We start from the raw sequence: 19,791 nt of genomic DNA, 5'->3' as shown, positions 1-19,791 counted from the left end.
ACATGATGTAGAAGTAACTTAGTGATGGATCGACAGTGATGTAGATGTCCTGTACCTCAGTTAGGGAGACACAGTGGTGTAGATTTTGATCAACAGTGGCGCAGATGAACCTCAGTGATGGACACACCGTGGTGTAATATCACTAATGGTTCTATCATGATGTACCTGTATCTCCACAGTGGGTTAATGTATTTCGGTAATGGACCCATTGTGGTGTTGCTCCGTTTCAGGACCAAATCCACAACTCTTTGTGATTATTGGATCAGACGTACTCCAGCTCTAACTCAGTCTAGGATTCACTGCAATGGTTCTATCGCAGTCGTGGATGCTTCCCTGTCAAGGTGTGGGATCACTGTGCTGTCATTGTGCCCATGTAGCTCTCTTCTATTATCCACTGTCGAAGGAAGGTTCAAATGGCATCCAGTAACTCACTGCTATGGTGGTATATTTGCTAACTAAGACTGGTATTAATTTGTTATATTTCCTGAAGCCAAAGTATAGAAAATAATTTAAAAGAATTACTGAGAATGCATCTAACAGCAAACTAAGGAACACATAATAAGTGGGCTGTGAATATTATGATGAAATCTTTTTTTTAACGGCTCTTATTGTCAGTCTTGTCTGATAGGAGTCGTGACTCCAGGATAAAAGGATACCATATCCAAACACTAATATTCAGGACCCAGGGAGCCTTAAAATCGTGTAGCATGAAATCAAATTTTCTAATGCCTTCTCAAAGCATAATGCTCCACTTACTTACTTGCTTGTTCAGTTACATTGGTAAAGACCTAGCAGAGAGTCTCGCATGACAATGGTGTGCTGCTGAGTTAGCCAGGGCTGGTATTCGAACGGTCCCTCACATACTCTGACAACAGAATTTGCTGAATTACTGCATTTCGATAATATCCAGAAATACACCTAGTGGCCACTTTATTAGGTACACCTGTGCACCTGCTCATTAATGCAAATATCTAATCAGCCAATCATGTGACAGCAACCCAAAGCATAACAGCACACAGGCATGGTCAAGAGATTCTGTTGTTGCTCAGACTGAACATGAGAATGGGGAAGAAATGTGATCTAAGTAACTTTGACTTTGGACTGATTGTTGGTGCCAGACGGGGTGGTTTGAGTATCTCAGAAACTGCTGATCTCCTTGTATTTTCACATATAATAGTCTCTGGAGTTTACAGAGAATGGTGTTAAAAACAAAAACATCCCAAGCCAAAATGCCTTGTTATTGAGAGAGGTCAGAGGAGAATGACCAGATGGGTTTAAGTTGACAGGAAAACATCAATACTTAAATACCCACACAGTGCTGTGTAGAAGAGCATCTTTGTACGCACAACACATCGAACTTTACAGTGGACAGGCTACAGCAGCAGAAGACTATCAACCCACAGTCAGTTGGAGTTTGCCTCCATGTGCTCTGACTTCTTCCCCCAGTCCAAAGGTGAACAGTCAGGAAGGGTAACTGGCCTCTGTAGGCTGCCCCTAGTGTGCAGGTGAGTGTTGGGATTAAGGGGGAGCTGATGAGAACAGAGGGTTAATAATGAAATGTAGTTATTGTAAATGAGTGGTTAATGGTCGGTATCGACATGTTGGGCCAAAGGGCCTGTTTCCGTGTTGTATCATTGACTCTGGACCCTCTCTAATGCCAGCACATCTTTTCTTAAATAATGAGCCCAAAACTGCCCACAGAACTCCAAGTGCAGTCTGACCAATTCCTTATATATCCTCAGCATTACATCCTTAATTTTATATTCTAATCATCTTGAAAAGAGTGCTAATGTTGAAGTGGCATTCTTTTCAAGATGATTAGAATATAATCATACTCAAACCTGCAAGTGAGCTTTTAGGGAATCCTTCATGAGGACTCCAAGTCCCTTTCCACCACTGATCTATAAATTTGCTCCTTTTTTAGAAAATAGTCTTTGTCTTTATTCCTTAGACCAAAGTGTATGACCATACACTCCCCTACTTCTTTGACTAATGTACTGTAGCTGGAAGAAACAAGAAATCCAAATGAGTGCGGTTTCTGATATCAGTTTGTTCCCCCGATTTTTCCAACTCTGGGAACTGGTCCTTGATGTTCCAGATGGGCCACAGGTTTTAAATTCTCATCTTTACATTCTAATCCCTTGTGAGGCATGCTATTTTTTTTATTTATCACCCTACAGGGCAAAACAGGCCCTTCCAGTCCTTTGCGCCGTGCTGCCATCAATCCCCTAATTTAATCCTGGCCTGGTCACGGGACAATTTACAATAACCAACTCTCTCTGAAGTTCAGAAGGGTGGCGGGGGGATCTCACTGAATATTAAAAATGTGTAATATTAAAAAGCCTATAAAGAGTGGACGTAGAGAGGGGGAGCACAGCCTCAGAATAGAAGGATGTCCCTTCAGAACAGAGGTGAGGAGGAACTTCCTTCGTCAGAAGTGATGTGTCTGTGAAATTCACTGCCATAGACAGCTATGTAGGCCAAGTTGTTGAGTATAGTTAAAGCAAAGTCTGATAGGTTATTGATTGGTAAGGGTGTCAAAGGTAGTGGGGAGAAGAAATGAGATTTGTGTTTAGAGGGATAATAAATCAGCCATGATGGAATGGTGCAGTTGACTTGATGGGTAGAAAGATTCTCCTCTGTATTATGGTCATTTGAAGCAATAACAAGTTGGTTTGACTGGCTTATTTTGGCACAGTAAACTTAATAAAAAATAAAAAACTCTTTCCATCCCACTGGAGTCATTATGGAAAAAACTCATATTATATTAGCACCTCCTTACTTAAAACTAATTCAATTTATTTAATTGTGCCAATGCTATTTACAAGAGTTAATTCAAAAATAAATTAATTTGTAAATCAATTGATCTGAAATCCATTTCAAACAACCTCCCATTCTCCTTCAGAGGCCGTACCATGGTAACAATACCAGAACTTTCACTGGAATGTAGCATATTAACAGAGTAAAGCACACATTTTTGGATTTGAGCAAATGATTGAGGCTGGCATACAGCACCTCCCCCCACCCCCATCACGGTACTGTCAGTGTGGGGCAGTGTCAGGTTGACAGCTTCCAACTGAAATCTTAAATTAAGCTCTAGTCTCCCTTTCCAGAGGGTGCCAGAGATCCCGCAACACCTGAGTTACAAAGATAGGTTGAATAGGTTAGGACTTTATTCCCTGGAGCTCTGGGGGATGAGGGGGCACAAAGCTTGGAGGTGTCATCTTTGAGGGCCAAAGGGCCTGTATTGTGCTGAAGGTCTTCTATGTTTCTATTATAGAGCCAACCCCTTTTATCGCCATGGACCAATGCTATTAAGCAAGGGGCCCATGGACCCCAGGTTGGGAGCCACTGTTACAGAGGTATACAGCATAGAATTGAGGGATAGCGATAGGCATGTAGGCTTTTTCCCGTCAGATTGGGCGAGACAAGAATGAGAGGCCACAAGTTAAGAGTGAAAGGTGAAATGGTTAAGAGGAATCTGAGGGGGAGCTTCTTCAGATCGAGCAGCCAGCTGAAGTGGTGAGTGTTGGGCCGACTGCAGCATTGAGAAGGCTTGGATGGGTACATGGATGAGCGAGGTAAGGAGAGTTAAAGTCCAGGCACAGGTAGTGAAGACTAGGCAGAAAACCAGGTCTGCATGGACTAGATTGTCCAAAGAGCCTGCAGCTGTGCTGTAATGTTGTATGACCAGTTTAGTTAGTTACTTCTGCCAGTTACGCCACTGCCATTTAAGGCAGCAATGGAGGTCCTCCAACTCCGTCGGTCCTCAGTCATCTACTCCATTATGCCCAGGCGTGGTAAGGGTCTTGGTCTTGGGAATGTTGGCATCTTCCTCACTGTGCCAATAGCTTCCTCTCGGTTTTCAGCGCTATAAGCCAAATCTCAAATGAAGACTCAGGAATACTGTTGCACACTGATAGAGAATGATTCTTCATTGCTGATTCCATAACAATTTTTTTGAACAGTCAGGATTGTTAGCCCTGAACTGAACAGCCTAACTGTAAGACCAGTGGACCACTTTTAATCTTGACCTGTTTGGCATGGGTGACCCCACCAAGAGTCAAAGCACAAGTCCCTGACTCCAGCCTACATAGATCTCTGTCTGGCCTCCAAACCTACGACAAGGCCCTGACTCCAGCTAACATAGATCTCTGTCTGGCCTCCAAACCTACGACGAGGCCCTGACTCCAGCCAACATAGATCTCTGTCTGGCCTCCAAACCTACGACGAGGCCCTGACTCCAGCCAACATAGATCTCTGTCTGGCCTCCAAACCTACGACGAGGCCCTGACTCCAGCCAACATAGATCTCTGTCTGGCCTCCAAACCTACGACAAGTCCCTGACTCCAGCCAACATAGATCTCTGTCTGGCCTCCAAACCTACGACAAGGCCCTGACTCCAGCCAACATAGATCTCTGTCTGGCCTCCAAACCTACGACAAGGCCCTGACTCCAGCTAACATAGATCTCTGTCTGGCCTCCAAACCTACGACAAGGCCCTGACTCCAGCCAACATAGATCTCTGTCTGGCCTCCAAACCTACGACTAGGTTGTGGTCCTCTTGGAGGATGACCAGCTTGAGCAAGAGTTATTTATCTATCTGTCTATCTATTTATTTGTTTATATATAAATACACACAGCATGGGATGGGCCCTTCCAGCCATGCTACTCAATTTAATCATAGCTGAATCACAGGACACTTTACAACTCCCAAGTGTGAGGAAACCCATTCATTCAACAAGGAGACCATACAGACTCCTTACAGTGAACACTAGAATTGAACTCTGAACTCCAGGTGCCCTGAGTTGTAATAGCTTCGTTCTAACCACTACGTTACCGTGGCACCCCTATTACTGGTCCTGCCTGTTAAACCTTTCTCCTATGGTCCACTCTCCTCTCCTGTCAGACTACTGCCTCTCCAGCCTGGTATCTTTCCCACTCCCCTGGCTTCACCTATCACCTTCTAGCTATCCTTCCTCTCTTCCCCCACCTTTTTATTCTGGCGTTTTCCCCCTTCTTTTCCAGGCAGGTTCTCAGCCTGAAGCTTCAACTCTTTATTCATTTCCATAGATGCTGTCTGATCTGCTGAGCTCCTCCAACATTTTGTGGGTGATGCTTTGAACTTCCAGCATCTGCAGACCTTCTAGTGTTGATATTACGCTAAGAATCAGTTTGATGTCTGTGGGAGGCTGCAGCGCACTAATAAGATGCCTCATTTTCTATAAAGGTTCAATTTAATATGAGAGAATGTGTATGGTATACAATCTGAAACTCTAACTCTTCACAGACATCCATGAAACAGAAAAAAAACAAAGATTGAATGAATGAAGATATATCATGCAACAATGGCTAAGATTTTGTAAAAGCGTTGTGGAGTCACAAATCACGCAACGCAGGAAGAGGCCATTCAGAGCATCATATTCGTGCTGACCATTTACACTCGGCATGTTCCCACTTTATTCTCATCAACATCCTCCAGATTCTACCCCCCAAATTCTGCTCCTCACCTACACCACAAAGGGCAATTTACAGTAGCAATTACCCTACCGACTGACAGATCAGGAAAAGCACACCGTCACAGGGAGAACATGCAAACTCCACACAGACAGCAGCCTAGGGACTGTCACTGTGAGGAGGAGTTCCTACCTGCCCCACCACTGTGCAGAGCTTGATTATATTTGGCAAAGGGAAGGTATGGTGAGGTCCCTGAAGGGCATTATATATACACCTGTACAATTAGAGCAAATATCTAATCAGCCAATCACGTGGCAGCAACTCAATGCTTAAAAGCATGCGGACCAAGCCAAGAGGTTCAGCTGTTGTTCAGGCCAAACATCAAATTGGGGAAGAAATGTGACCTAAGTGACTTTGACAGTGAAATGATTGTTGGTGTCAATGGTTTGAAAATCTCAGAAACTGATGATCTCCTGGGATTTTCACGCTCCACAGTTCCTAGAGTTTACAGAGAATGGTGTGAAAAACAAAAAGGAAAATTCAGAAAGCAGCAGTTCTGTGAGCAAAATTATCTTGTTAATTGGAGAGGCCAGAGGAGAATGGCCGGACGGATTCAAGCTGACAGGAAGGCGACAGTAACTCAAATGACCACATGTTACAACAGTGGTGTGCAGATGAGCATCTCTGAATGCACAACATGTCGAACCTTGAAGTGGATGGGTTACAGCACAGCAGAACACCATGAACATACACTTAGTGCCTCAAAAAGGCAGCATCTATCATTAAGGATATATATATAAAATTTATTGACTTACTTATTTATTTACATACTATGTATAAACAGTCTCCTCAACATTAATGCCTTTGACCTTAGGTTTGACCACTCTGCTGAACGGGAGACTCGGTAATGATGTAAGCTTGAATTATTATTACAGTAATTATCATCTTTGATCTATACTCATTGATCAATTCTCCAAATGGCACTTGTCCAGCTAAAAAGCTTATAAAAATTCATTGCTTCCTGTTATTTGAGAAGCATTCTGCTCAGAAGGAGGCAAAGACAGCCAGTTGCCTGTTATGTGTGCTGAATCCGTATCATTCAGTCTTTCAAAGAACAGCTTTCTTTACAGCCTTTGAGAGGGGCTCATTGATATTCATAGCATTCTATCTTTGAAATACTATGACAGATATTAATGGTCCATTATCAATATTTCATGCAAAGCTGGTTAATATTCAGTAACTATATCAGGGATGTGACAGACTTGCTTACCAAAGAGCACTGGCAGGAATTGGCTGAATTATACTGAGTCACTCTAAATCCTAAAGCGATCAATGTTAGGTACGTTTTGGTGAAACCCAGCAGGACCTCAGCATCATAGTCCACTCTTCTTTTCAGATTCCTACTTCTTCGGCTTTTTACCTTTCCCGCCTATCACCTCCCAGCTTCCCACATCATGTCCCCCTTCCCGACCCACCAACCTTCCTTTTCAGCTGGTCTCACCTATCACCTGCCAGTCCCTCCTGAAACCCCCACCCCAACCTTCTTATTCTGGCTTCTTCACCCTTCCCTTCCAGTTCTGATGAAGGGTCTCTGTCCAAAACAACAACGGTTAATTTCACAGCATAGATGCTACCTGACCTGGAGAGTTCCTCCAGCATTTTCTGTGTATTCCTCTGCATCTCTACACTCTCTCGTGTTTTTAATCTGCATAACTACAATTTTTTTTTATTTTTCCTGCATTCCCATCCATCTCCCTCAAACTCTGCCACTCACCTACATGTTAGAATGAGAATCAGGTTCAATATCATTGGCATATGTCATGAAATTCATTAGGAGAAATTTAGAGTGGCCAATTAGCCCACAGATCTGCTGGTCATTGGGATCTGGAGAACCTGGAGGGAACTAACAGGCTCAATGTGCAAACTCCACATGGACAGCAGCCAATTGGGATGAATCCAAGAGTCTGGAGCTGCGAAGCAGCAGATCTACCCATGGTAGCTACTAGGACATCTTCCATTGCATTTGACAATGCAGAGCCACGGGGGTGGTGAGGAATGCAAACCAGGTACAAAAGCTATGCTCAGTGGCCACTCTATTAGGTGCACCTGTGTTGCTGCTCACTAACACAAATATCTAATCAGCCAGTCATGTGGCAGACCAAACATCAAGCTGGGGAAGAGTGTGATCTAAGTGACTTTGATCGTGGAATGATTCTCGGTGCCAGACAGGGTGGTTTGAGTATCTCAGATCTCCCGGGATTTTCACACACAGCAGTCCCTAGAGTTTACAGAGAATGGTGTGCGGAACAAAAGGTGCATCCAGTGAGCAGCAGTTCTGTGGGTGAAAACACCTGGTTAATGAGAGAGCTCAGAGGAGAATGGCCAGACTGGTTCAAGCTGACAGGAACATAAATAACCATGTGTTACAACACTGGCATGCAAAAGAGTATCTCTGAATACGCCACACACCAGACCATGAAGTGGATGGTCTACAGCAGCAGAAGACCAGGAACATACACTCAGTGGCCACTTTATTAGGTACAGGAGGTAGGTAATAGAGTAGCCACTTTGCCATGTGGCATGTCTCCGTCCCGTAAATGTTCACTCACCCCATGGACATAAGGAGATGGAAAAAGATTTAGTGGAAGCTTTCAATGAAGAATTTAAAATAAACTTGTTACAAAATAAAACTTGGGCTAAGGGGAAAGAAGAAGAGAAGAACATAAGAAGTAACAATGGAAACTGGAAGATTGGGAAAACATTAACAGGAAATAAAGAACCACAAACACAAGAGATTCTGCAGATGCTGGAACACACACAAAATGCTGGAGGGACTCAGCAGGTCAGGCAGCATCTATGGAGGGGAATAAACAGTCGATGTTTTGGGCCGAGACCCTTCATCGGGACTGGAAAGAATGGGGGAAGAAGCCAGAATAGAAGGTGGGGAGAAAGTGAGGACAGGGTAGAAGGTGATGGGTGAAGCTCGGAGGGAGAATGAAGTGAGAAGCCAGAAGGTGAGAGGTGGAAGACATAAAGGACTGAAGAAGGAATCTAATAGGAGAGGTGAGTGGTCCACGGAAGGAAGGGGATGATGGGTGGCTGAGCAGGGCTGAGGGTGTATCAGAATAGGGAATGAAAAAAGAGAGAAGGGGGAGTGGGATGAAATTACCAGAGATGAGAAAATTGATGTTCATGCCATCAGGTCGGAGGCTACCCGAACAGAATATGAGGTCTTGCTCCTCCATCCTGAGTTAGGCATCATCATGGCAGTAGAGGAGGTCTTGGCCAGTCATGTCAGAATGGGAATGGGAAGTCACACTGAACTGCATAGCCACTGAGAGATCCTGCTCTTTGCAGCAGACAGAGTGAAGGTGTTCAATGAAGAGCTCCCCCCCTCTCCCAAATCTGCATCAAGTCTCACTGTTGTAGAGGATGCTGCACTGGGACCATGCCATAGGTAATTCCGACACACCCAATGGTTACTCTGATGTTAAATGGGAGCACTGAACCATTGTCACCTCACCTGGATGGACAGTTTGGGGCCGTGAGTGGTGAACCAGCAAGCACTGAGCTAGAACCGTAATGATGGGCCAAAGAGCCTTACTCTTTAAATGTAAGAGCGACATTTAATTCTACTGCTGTTATTTCACAGATTAATCTAGAAATAAATTGCACACTGATAGGTGTGAAATTTATTTCCAAGGGTTTGTTCGAGTGGCTTGTCGTTAATCTTTTCCCCATTTACATCTTTATTTCTATTTTGCAGTTGAGGGATTTCTGGTGCTCTCTCTGATGGAGGTGCCTTCCACCCTCTACAATACAGAGAGAGCTCTCAACCGAGAGCTGCGGGCAGCACTCTGAAATCTGAGTCAGGCACATTACTGCAAAACACAGAGTGGAGTGCTGGACAAGAGCTGTTCCCAGAAGTGAGATTACACTGAAGCCCTTAACACCATAAGACATTGGAGCAGAAATAGGCCACTTGGCCAATTGAGTCTGGTCTGCAATTCCATTATGGCTGATTGATTATCCCTCTCAATCCCATTCTCCTGGAATCATAAAAATGTACATGCCATTTGGCTCATCTAGTCTATGCTAACCCATTTAAACTGCCTTATCCAGTTGATCTGCTCAGAGACTATAGCCCTCCATACGTCTACCAACTATGTACCTATCCAAACTTTTCTTAAACATCAAAATCAAGCTCGCATGCACCACTTGTGCTGGCAGCTCATTCCACACTCTCACCACCCTCTGAGTGAGGACATTTCCCCTCATGTTCTCCTTCATCTTTTCACATTTCACCCTTAACCCATGACCTCTAGTTGTAGTCTACCCAACTTCTCTCTGTAACCTGACCAGACAAGAACCCTATCAACTTCTGCTGTAAATATACCCAATGACCTGTCCTCCACAACAGTTTGTGGCAAGGAACTCCACAGATCCACCACCCTCCTCATCTCTGCTCTAAATGGAACATGTCAAGTAGATGTAAAATAAAGAATGTTGTGATGCCCAAGATTAACAAAGGCACCTTAAATGAAGGGGTTGAGCACTCTCTCCACTCTCTCCAGCCTGGCACACGTTGTGCGGGTCTAGCTACTCATCAGCTAACACAAGCATTGTACATCAACTGTCAGCAGCTCAATGCATAAAAGCATGCAGACATGGTCAAGAGGTTCAGTTGCTGTTCAGACTGAAGGGGGAAGAAATGACTTTGGCCATGGAATGATTGTTGGTGACATGTTGAGTGGTTTGAAATTCTCAGAAACTGATCGGCTGGGATTTTCACGCACAACAGTCTCTAAAGTTTACAGAGAATGGTGCGAGAAACAAAAAAAAAACATCCAGTGGGTGGGAGTTCTGTGTGTGAAAATGCCTTGTTAATGAGAGAGGACAGGAGAATGGCCAGACTGGTTCAAGCTGACAGGAAGGCGACAGTAACTCAAACAACTACGTATTATAACAGTGGTGTGCAGAAGAGCATCTCTGAATGCACAACATCTCAAACCTTGAAGTGGATGGGTGGCAGCAGCAGATAAACACACTGGGTTCCACTCCTGTACCTAATAAAGTGCCCACTGAGTATATAGTGTGCATATTTCTAGTCACCTACCTACAGGAAAGATGTAAAAATAAGAGAAAATTGTCAAGGATTTTGCTGGGACTTGAGGACCTGAGTTATAGGGAAAACCTGAACAGATTAAGACTGTATTCCCTGGAGTGTAGCAGAATGAGAGGAGATTTGATAGCGATATACATAGTTATGAGGGGCATAGAGAGGGTAAATGTTAACAGGCTTTTTCTATTGAAGTTGGATGAGACTAAGACTAGAGTTCATAAGTTAAGGATGAATGGTGAAATATTTAAGAGGACCATGAGGGGGAACTTCTTCATAAAGAGGGTGGTGAGAGTGTGGAACGAGCTGCTGATGGAAGTGGTGGATGGGGGTTCCCGTTCAACATTTAAAGAAATTTGGATAAGTACATAGACGGAAGGTGAAGATGAGCCTTGGTCCAGGCATGGACTAGATGGGCCAAAGGGCTTGCTTCTGTGGTGTAGTGTTCAGTGACACTATATGAACTTCAGCAAAACACTTTGAGAAGGTCCCATATGGGGCGCTGGCCTAAAAGGTAACAGCCCATGAGATTCAGGACCAGTTGGCAAACGGTCAACATTGACCATGCAGCGGGTGATGGTGGAGGGTAATTTTTGCAATTCCAGCCCATGTTTTGTAGGACCTTTACAATTTGTTAAATTCAGTAATAATTTGCACATGAATGTTGGAGGTACAGTATGATTAGTAAATTCACAGGTCACAGAACAATTTCTTTCAATAGTGAGGATAGTTTTTGGCTGTAGGATGATATTGTTAAGAAGGGCAGAAAAGTACCGATAGATTTTACTTATGATTAGTGTCAAGATGATGCATTTTGGAGGCAGTGATCAGGGTAGGACAAACACAAAGAATGGCAGAGCCCTAATGAATACAGAGAAACAAAACAAAGTTAATTCATTATCAAAACACACATAATGAGATTAATGTTCTTGTGGGCATTCACAGTAAATACAAGATACACAACAGATTAAGTGAAAAACTGCACACAACAGGATGGACAAACAACTAGTGTGCAAAAGACAACAAACTGTACAAATACAAAAATAAAAAACAAATATAATAATATTTATTGCATACTATTAGATTAATACTGTATGATCTTTATAATGTTTATTTTACCTTTATATGAATTGTTATTGATATAGATATTTGAGATAATTGTCCTCTTGTTTAAATATATATGTACTCTTTTATTTAATTAATAAAAAGATTGATTAAGAAAAGGAGAGGTTTAGGGCAGGATTTATTTGAAACGTTCTATTGGAGAGGATTGTAGTGCGTTTGATAGTGTGAAGACTGAAATTCATAGATTTGTTAACTCTGAAATCAGTCAAAGAATGTGCAAATTGAGCTGGAAAGTGATGAAATGTGTTTTCATCTATGATCTTCAACACTGGCCTTCACCATCTAAACTCTTTCGTACGAATGGAAACTCTTCCATGTCACAGTCAGAGTCATTCAGCACAGTTCCTTGTCCCATCACTTCCATGTCACAGTCAGACACCACAGTCCCTTGTCCCACCACTTCGATGTTACAGTCAGATTCAAGCATTGACACAAAATTTGGGGGTGTTGTGGATAATGTGGAGTGCTATCAGAGGTTACAGCAGGATATCAATAGGATGCAAAACTGGGCTGAGAAGTAGAAGATGGAGTTCAACCCAGAAAGTGTGAGGTGGTTCATTTTGGTAAGTCAAATATGATGGCAGAACATAGCATTAATGTTAAGACTCTTGGCAGTGTGGAGGATCTGAGGGATCTTGAGGTCCAAGTCCATAGGACGCTCAAAGCTACTGAGCAGGTTGACTCTGTGGTTAAGAAAGCATATGGTGCATTGGTCTTCATCAACTGTGGGATTGAGTTTAAGAACAGAGAGGTAATGTTGCAGCTATATAGGACCCTGGTCAGACCAATTTGGGGTACTGTGCTCAGTTCTGGTCACCTCACTACAGGAAGGATGTGGAAACCTCAGAAAGTGTGCAGAGGAGATTTACAAGGACGTTGCCTGGATTGGGGAGCATGGCTTATGAGAATAGGTTGAGTGAACCCGGGCTTTTCTCCTTGGAGCGACAAGAGGATGAGAGGTGACCTGATAGAGGTGTATAAGATGATGAGGGGCATTGATTGTGTGGATAGTCAGAGGCTTTTTCCCAGGGCTGAAATTGCTAACGTGAGAAGGCACAAGAAGGAAGCAGGTACAGAGGAGATGTCAGGGGTAAGTCACAGAGAGTGGTGAGTGTATGGAATGAGCTGGGGTGACGGTGGTGGAGGCGGATATGATAGGGTCTTTTAAGAGACTCCTGGATAGGTAAATGGAGCTTAGAAAAATAGAGGGCTATGGATATCAATCGTAGCACCCTTCTGTAATAATCCCATTACCAACACTTGGTCCATAGTCCTCTCTGCATTAACCAATTCAACTGCTTCTCTAGACTCATCTAAAATATTACTTGCTGCCTTTCAGACATCACTGTCGTAAGAAATTATTTCAAATGAATAATATAAAGCACACTAATCCGTGTCATTGGTAATTAAAAATAGTCAACTGTTTCTATCTGCTTTCTGTATTTTAGCTTACTTAGTATCAATAGTCCCACCATTTATTTATTTAGGGATACTGTGCATAATTGTCCCTTTACCCAACAACCCTTGATAACCCCTGCTTTAACGCTAACCTAATCACGAGACAATTTACAATGACCAATTCTGAACCAGTCCGTCTTTAGACTGTGGGAGGAAACCCAGGCGTTCCACAGGGAGAACATACAAGCTCCTTACAGAAGTGGTCAGGATGTTAACAGGAGCAACATCCAATAATCAGCAAGTCCGTTGGACTGGCAGCACTGAGCACCCAAGGGTCCTCCTGATTTGCTGCAGGTGAGGAGGATGAGAGGTGACTCGATAGAAGTGTACGAGACGATAAGAGGCATTGATAGAGTGGACAGCCGGAGAACTGTTCCCAGGGTGGAAATGACTAAAACAAGGAGGCACCACTTTAAGATAATTGGAGGAAAGTATAGGGGGTAGGTCAGAGATAAGTGTTTTTTTTACATAGAGAGTAGTGAGTGCATTGAACCCACTACCGGGGGTGATAGTAGAGACAAATACATTTGGGGCATTTAAGAAACTCTTAGATAGGCACATGGATTACAGAAAAATGGAGGGCCATGTGGGAGGAAAGGGTTAGATTGACCTTAGCATTGGTTAAAAAGTCGGCACACTGCAATTGGCCAAAGCGCCTGCACTGTGTTGTACTGTTCTATGTTCTATATTCCAACCAACACGCCCTTGGAATTGGGATGGAAAGCAGAACACCCATGGTTACTGGGAGAGCGTGCAAACTCCGCACAGATAGCACCAGAACTCGGCACTGAACCAGGGTCTCAAGAGCTGTGAGGTCCTGCCCTCCTGCAACAAGTTAACGAACATCTTTAAATACAGTAATAGCACTATCCTCCCTAGCCACTCGATGGGACTTCATCAAACAATCCAGCCTTCAGACAAATATAATGCTCCTTGCCTTCATTCTTTCGAAGTGCCCGCAAATGTGTCTGATTATTGTCTCTCACTGTTTTTTTCCAAAGGCACGTTAGGCTGAGTGGACAGTAATTAGCCAGATTATTCCTCTACTCCTTTGTGAGCAGACATGTACATGTAACCCTGTCATCAGTCCAGCCCTCTGGTGCTGCTCTCTTGTATGGGGCTCTGCAAACCTGCAACTTCAGCAAACCTGACACCTAGACAGATGTTTAACCTACTTTGAGAACCCTTTTCTATCCTTTGCTATCTTTGATCCTCGTCTCATGCAATATCTTTCTTTACAATGACATTAATAACATCTTAAGTTGACAGAGACACACAGCACAGAAACAGTCTCTGTAGCCTAAAAAACCTGACCACAGCGTCTTCCTGCACTGATCCCATTTACCCATCTCCCCTCCGATCCCTGTACTCCTCCAAGTGACTTTTAAATGTTGTTAATGTACAGTACAGTGCAGCACACACACTGTAGATCTTTTATTGATCCCAAAGGAAATTAGTGTCACAGTAGCATTACAAGTGCACAGATATACAAATATTAAAAGGAAGCAGGACAGAATAAAAAAAAAGTTACCTTAAAAATAAGATGTCTAGCTAGTACAAAAATAAACAAAAGAAGCTGATGTTAAGAGGAACAAACACATGGAGCTACTGCAGCGTGCTGCCTCCTCTCAAGGTGCATACGGATTTTAGGGAGACCGAGACTTCAGCACAGTACGTGGACTGGAGAACGAGTTGGTAGATCTGCTGGGAGCAAATGATGTTGGGAATGGCGAGGGTGGAGCGCCGTGGGAGGAGTGACAGAGAAAGAGTGCCAGGGCGGGGAGGGGGTGCGGTGGTGTAGGTACAAACACACCCAGCCCTGAGACATCAGTCAAGGTTATGTGATTCCAAACAATTAGTTTATTGATCATTACAGAATGTCTCTCGGTGCTTCCTGCTCCCTCCTCTCTCCGTTTCTCTTTTCCCAACCACGATTCCCCTCTCCCTGTCCCATTCCCACTCTCAGTCCACAATACAGACCCATATCGGGATCACATTTATCATCATTCACATATGTCATGAAATTTGTTTCTGGGCCAGCAGTATGGTGCAATACAGAAAATTACTACAGTACTGTGCAGAAGTCTTAAGCTTCCTAGCTACTTATATGTGCCTAAGAGTTTTACACAGGACTGTAGCTTCCTCAACTACTTCCTCTGGCAGCTCATTCCATACATGGACCATTCTGAGTGAAAAAGTTACCCCTCAGGTTTCTATTAAATATCTCCCCGTCACTTTAAACTGATGCCACCTAGTTCTCGATTCCATAATCCAGGGATAAAAACCAAGTGTATTCAACCTGTCTGTGGACCTCATGATCCCTTTCAGATGGTGGGGTGGAGATACGTCTCTACCAAAGGAGGTAGAGATGTATCCTTCCCTCCGCTTGCCTGCAGGCCACCCTTGGGCAATGTGTAGCACCTGCTTAGCCCCCAATCAGGGTCAGGTGAAGCCATGGGGGCAAGTGGTGGATGGTCGTATGAGCAGCCGGTGCAGATCACTAGTCCTGGTTATGGGACCTCTAACGCCAGGCAGACAATCTCTGAAGAGTTACCCGTCTTGTAAAGACACTGCCCCAAAGAAGGCAATGGGGAACCACTTCTGTAGAAAAATTTGCCAAGAACAATCATGGTCTTGGAAAGATTGTGATCGCCCATGTCATACGACACGGTACGTAATGAATGAATGAACAAGGTCACCCCTCAATCTAATATATGTTCCATGAAAGTTCTAGCCTGCCCAACCTTTCATTATAGCATCCTCATAAGCCTTCTGCACTCAAAGTGCAAAGAAGTTCAGAAGTAAGTTTATTATCAAAGTACATATTTGTCACCCAAACATTCATTTTCTTGCAGGCATTTACAGTAGAACAAAGACATTCAATACAATGAAAAACTACACACAAAGACTGACAAACCGCCAACGTACAAGAAAAGACAATCAGTGCAAATACAAAAACAAACAATAAATAATACTACAAATCAAGTATTATTATAAATAATAATACTATTTCCAGTTTTTTTGAGAAACATTGTTAAAAGTTGCTCATTCTGAATGGTATCAGTATTACATCCATAAGGTTCCCTTTTGGACTTCAATCAGCTCCACCATTACTGCCAATACCATTAACTTAATTATAAGACCAGAACAGAAATAGAAGAGTTTTGCTGCAGAGTCTCGGCCTGAAGCGTCGACTGTACTCTTTTCCATAGATGCTGCCTGGCCTTCTGCATTCCTCAAGCATTTTGAGTGTGTTGCTCGGATTCCCAGCATCTGCAGATTTTCTGTTTGTGATAGGAGCTCATCAAGTCTGTTCCGACATTTCATCATGGCTGATTTATATTTCCTTTCAGCCCCACCTCCCACCTTCTCCCGTATCCCTTCATGTCCTGACCAATCTATCAACCTCTGCCTTAAATATACATAAAGACTTGGCCTCCATAGCTGCCTATGGCAACGAATTCCACAGATTCACCGCTCTCTGGCTAAATACATTCCTCCTCATCTCCGTTCTAAAAGAACGCCCCTTTATCCTGAGGCTGTGTCTTCTAGTCTTAGCCTGCCCCACTATAGGAAACAGCCTCTCCACATCCACTCTATCAAGGCCTTTCACCATTCGGTAGGCTTTAAATATTCCCAATAAGCATAGAAGGCATAGCATCTATTCTCACGCTCTTCCTCTCCTTTTTTCCATCTTCACTCTTTGGTGAAGAACTCTGCTGAAATATTACCGGCCATTTTCTTATTCACAGGTTCAATCATTGCTGACCAGGTAAATATATTCAACCCATCCCCAATTCACCCCAAACTGAGTGGCTGACCTGACCACTTTAAAGAGTCAACTAGTCTGATATTGCACAAGGGACAGACCAGGCAAATACAGCAGACTGCTTTCCTTGGAGGACTTCAGTCAGATGGGGTCTTTGACCATTAGACGTAGGAGCAGAATTAGGTCATTGGGCCCACTGAGTCTACTCTGCCATATCAACATGGCTGATTTATTATCCCTCTCAACCCCATTGTCCTCCCTGTAATCTTTGATGCCCTGACTAATCAAGAACCTATCAACCTCCACTTTAAATATACACAAAACACTTGGCCTCCACAGGCATCTGTGACAATGAATTGCACAGATTCACTAACCCGAAGGCTAAAAAAATTGCTTCTCATCTCTATTTAAAGGGCATCCTTCTATCCTGTGGCTGAGCCCTCTGGTCTTAGACTCACCGACAATAGAAAACATCTATCTGGGCCTTTCAATATTCTGAAATTTCAGTGAGTACAGGCCCAGAGCCATCAGACTTTTCTCATATGATAACGCTTTCAATCCCAGATTCATTACTGTGAACTGCCTCTGGACCCTCTCCAATGTCAGCACATATTTTCTTAGATAAGAGGTCCAAAAGTGCTCACAAGTGCGGTCTGACCGATGCCTTGTAAAGCCTCAGCATTGCATTCTTGCTTTTATATTCTGGTCCTCTCACAACGAAAGCAAACTCCAATGCATGACAATCATTACCTATAATATTTAATTAATTACTCAGAACCTCTGTCTGTGATCCTGCCTCAGAAATAACCCAATCACTCGAGTTAAGTCTGATGCTCTCCTGAGGGGTTGTGGGTCCTCAGGTGGCTGGAGGGGCCAATCTGGGGTTCACAGTGTGGGCCAGTTAGTGGCACAGGCCACACAATCCTGCCCACCCCCCCACCACCTGCTGATCGTCACACTTCACTGCCCTTGTGATGGGTCATCCACCTTCTGCCAGCACCACGGCTGAGGTCTTCATTGGATCGTTCTTTGGCTGGAGCCTCCCCCTCGACCTTATCGCCATGGGTGACCCTACCAGGAGTTAAACTCCAGACAGTGTCACTCTCAGGAGCTCACCACCACAATAAGGTGACTGTCCTTGGAAAATTAATCATCAGGCAGCTAGTGTCAATTCCACCTTTAGCTGCTTCTTGCCCCTTACATCTGCTCTTAAGCAACCCCTCTCTGTCACACATTGGCCACTTACCTCATCTGTGATCTGGTCAGCACATCGTTGCATCTCATCCTGTTCTGAACGTGGGTCCATATTATTTTCCAGATTATTCTCCATAATGCTCCCTGTCTCTGACCTGGACAACAGATCTCACTCAGCAACAGTGTGGGGTTCAGCAGGTCCTCTGAGAAGTCTGAAAAACAAAACAAGCAATTTTGTAAGCTACTGGCCATGGCTTGAGCTGAGCCCATAATAGCAGTATGTCAGGCAGCATCTATGGAGAAGAAGAAACAGTCAATATTTTGGCCAAGACCCTTCTTCACTCAGGAATGATAAAGGATAAAGAGGGCAGCACAGTAGTGTAGCAGTAAGTACAATGCTTTATAGTGTCAGGTGTAAAATTGTTGATCACGGTTCAATTTCTGCCTCTGTCTGTAAGGAGTTTGTATGTTTGCCACATGACCACATAGGTTTCCCCCAGGTGCTCCAGTTTCCTCCTACATTCCAAAGCAGACTTACAGGTCAGGATCAGTAAATTGTGGGAATGCTACGCTGGTGCTTGAGGCGTGGCGACACTTGCAGACGGCCCCCAGTACATCCCACGACTGTCAGTCACTGATACAAAAGACGCATTTCACTGTATGTTTCAATGTTGCAATTCACATGTATCAAATAAAGCTAATCTTATTTTAGAAGATAATTGGACAATAATGGATTTTAGAGGTTTAGGCTCCATGGACCCTTTGTTTAACGGTTTTGGTTCATAGCATGAAAAAAGTTGGAAACTCCTGGTTTCGAGGGATTTGGGCCAAGCGTAGGCGAATAGGGCTACGCACCATGGTCAGTATGGATACGTTGACCCAAAAGGCCTGGCCCTACGCACCATGGTCAGTATGGATACATTCACCCAAAAGGCCTGGCCCTAGGCACCATGGTCAGTATGGATACATTCACCCAAAAGGCCTGGTCCTACGCACCATGGTCAGTATGGATACATTCACGCAAAAGGCCTGGCCCTGCGCACCATGGTCAGTATGGATACGTTGACCCAAAAGGCCTGGCCCTACGCACCATGGTCAGTATGGATACATTCACCCAAAAGGCCTGGCCGTACGCACCATGGTCAGTATGGATACATTCACCCAAAAGGCCTGGCCCTACGCACCATGGTCAGTATGGATACATTCACCCAAAAGGCCTGGCCCTAGGCACCATGGTCAGTATGGATACATTCACCCAAAAGGCCTGGTCCTACGCACAATGGTCAGTATGGATACATTCACGCAAAAGGCCTGGCCCTGCGCACCATGGTCAGTATGGATACGTTGACCCAAAAGGCCTGGCCCTACGCACCATGGTCAGTATGGATACATTCACCCAAAAGGCCTGGCCGTACGCACCATGGTCAGTATGGATACATTCACCCAAAAGGCCTGGCCGTACGCACCATGGTCAGTATGGATACATTCACCCAAAAGGCCTGGCCCTGCTCACCATGGTCAGTATGGATACGTTCACCCAAAAGGCCTGGCCCTAGGCACCATGGTCAGTATGGATACATTCACGCAAAAGGCCTGGCCATGCGCACCATGGTCAGTATGGATACATTCACCCAAAAGGACTGGCCCTGCTCACCATGGTCAGTATGGA

The 19,791-nt window shown here is 44.1% G+C and overlaps 1 protein-coding gene across 1 annotated transcript in view; it reads right to left on the bottom strand.

Annotated features, from left to right (window-relative positions):
- LOC132381785 (synaptosomal-associated protein 25) overlaps positions 1-19,791 on the bottom strand; it is a 202,991-nt gene that overhangs the window by 91,161 nt on the left and 92,039 nt on the right. The window contains exon 2 of the mRNA XM_059951351.1: positions 18,175-18,334. Coding sequence (XP_059807334.1) covers positions 18,175-18,258 — 84 coding nt within the window. The 5' untranslated portion in view covers positions 18,259-18,334. The remainder of the gene's footprint in view (positions 1-18,174; positions 18,335-19,791) is intronic.

This window comes from Hypanus sabinus, chromosome 26, assembly GCF_030144855.1.
Source record: "Hypanus sabinus isolate sHypSab1 chromosome 26, sHypSab1.hap1, whole genome shotgun sequence".
Classification (NCBI taxonomy): Eukaryota; Metazoa; Chordata; class Chondrichthyes; order Myliobatiformes; family Dasyatidae; genus Hypanus; species Hypanus sabinus.
This window is presented reverse-complemented; position numbering and strand designations above follow the sequence as displayed.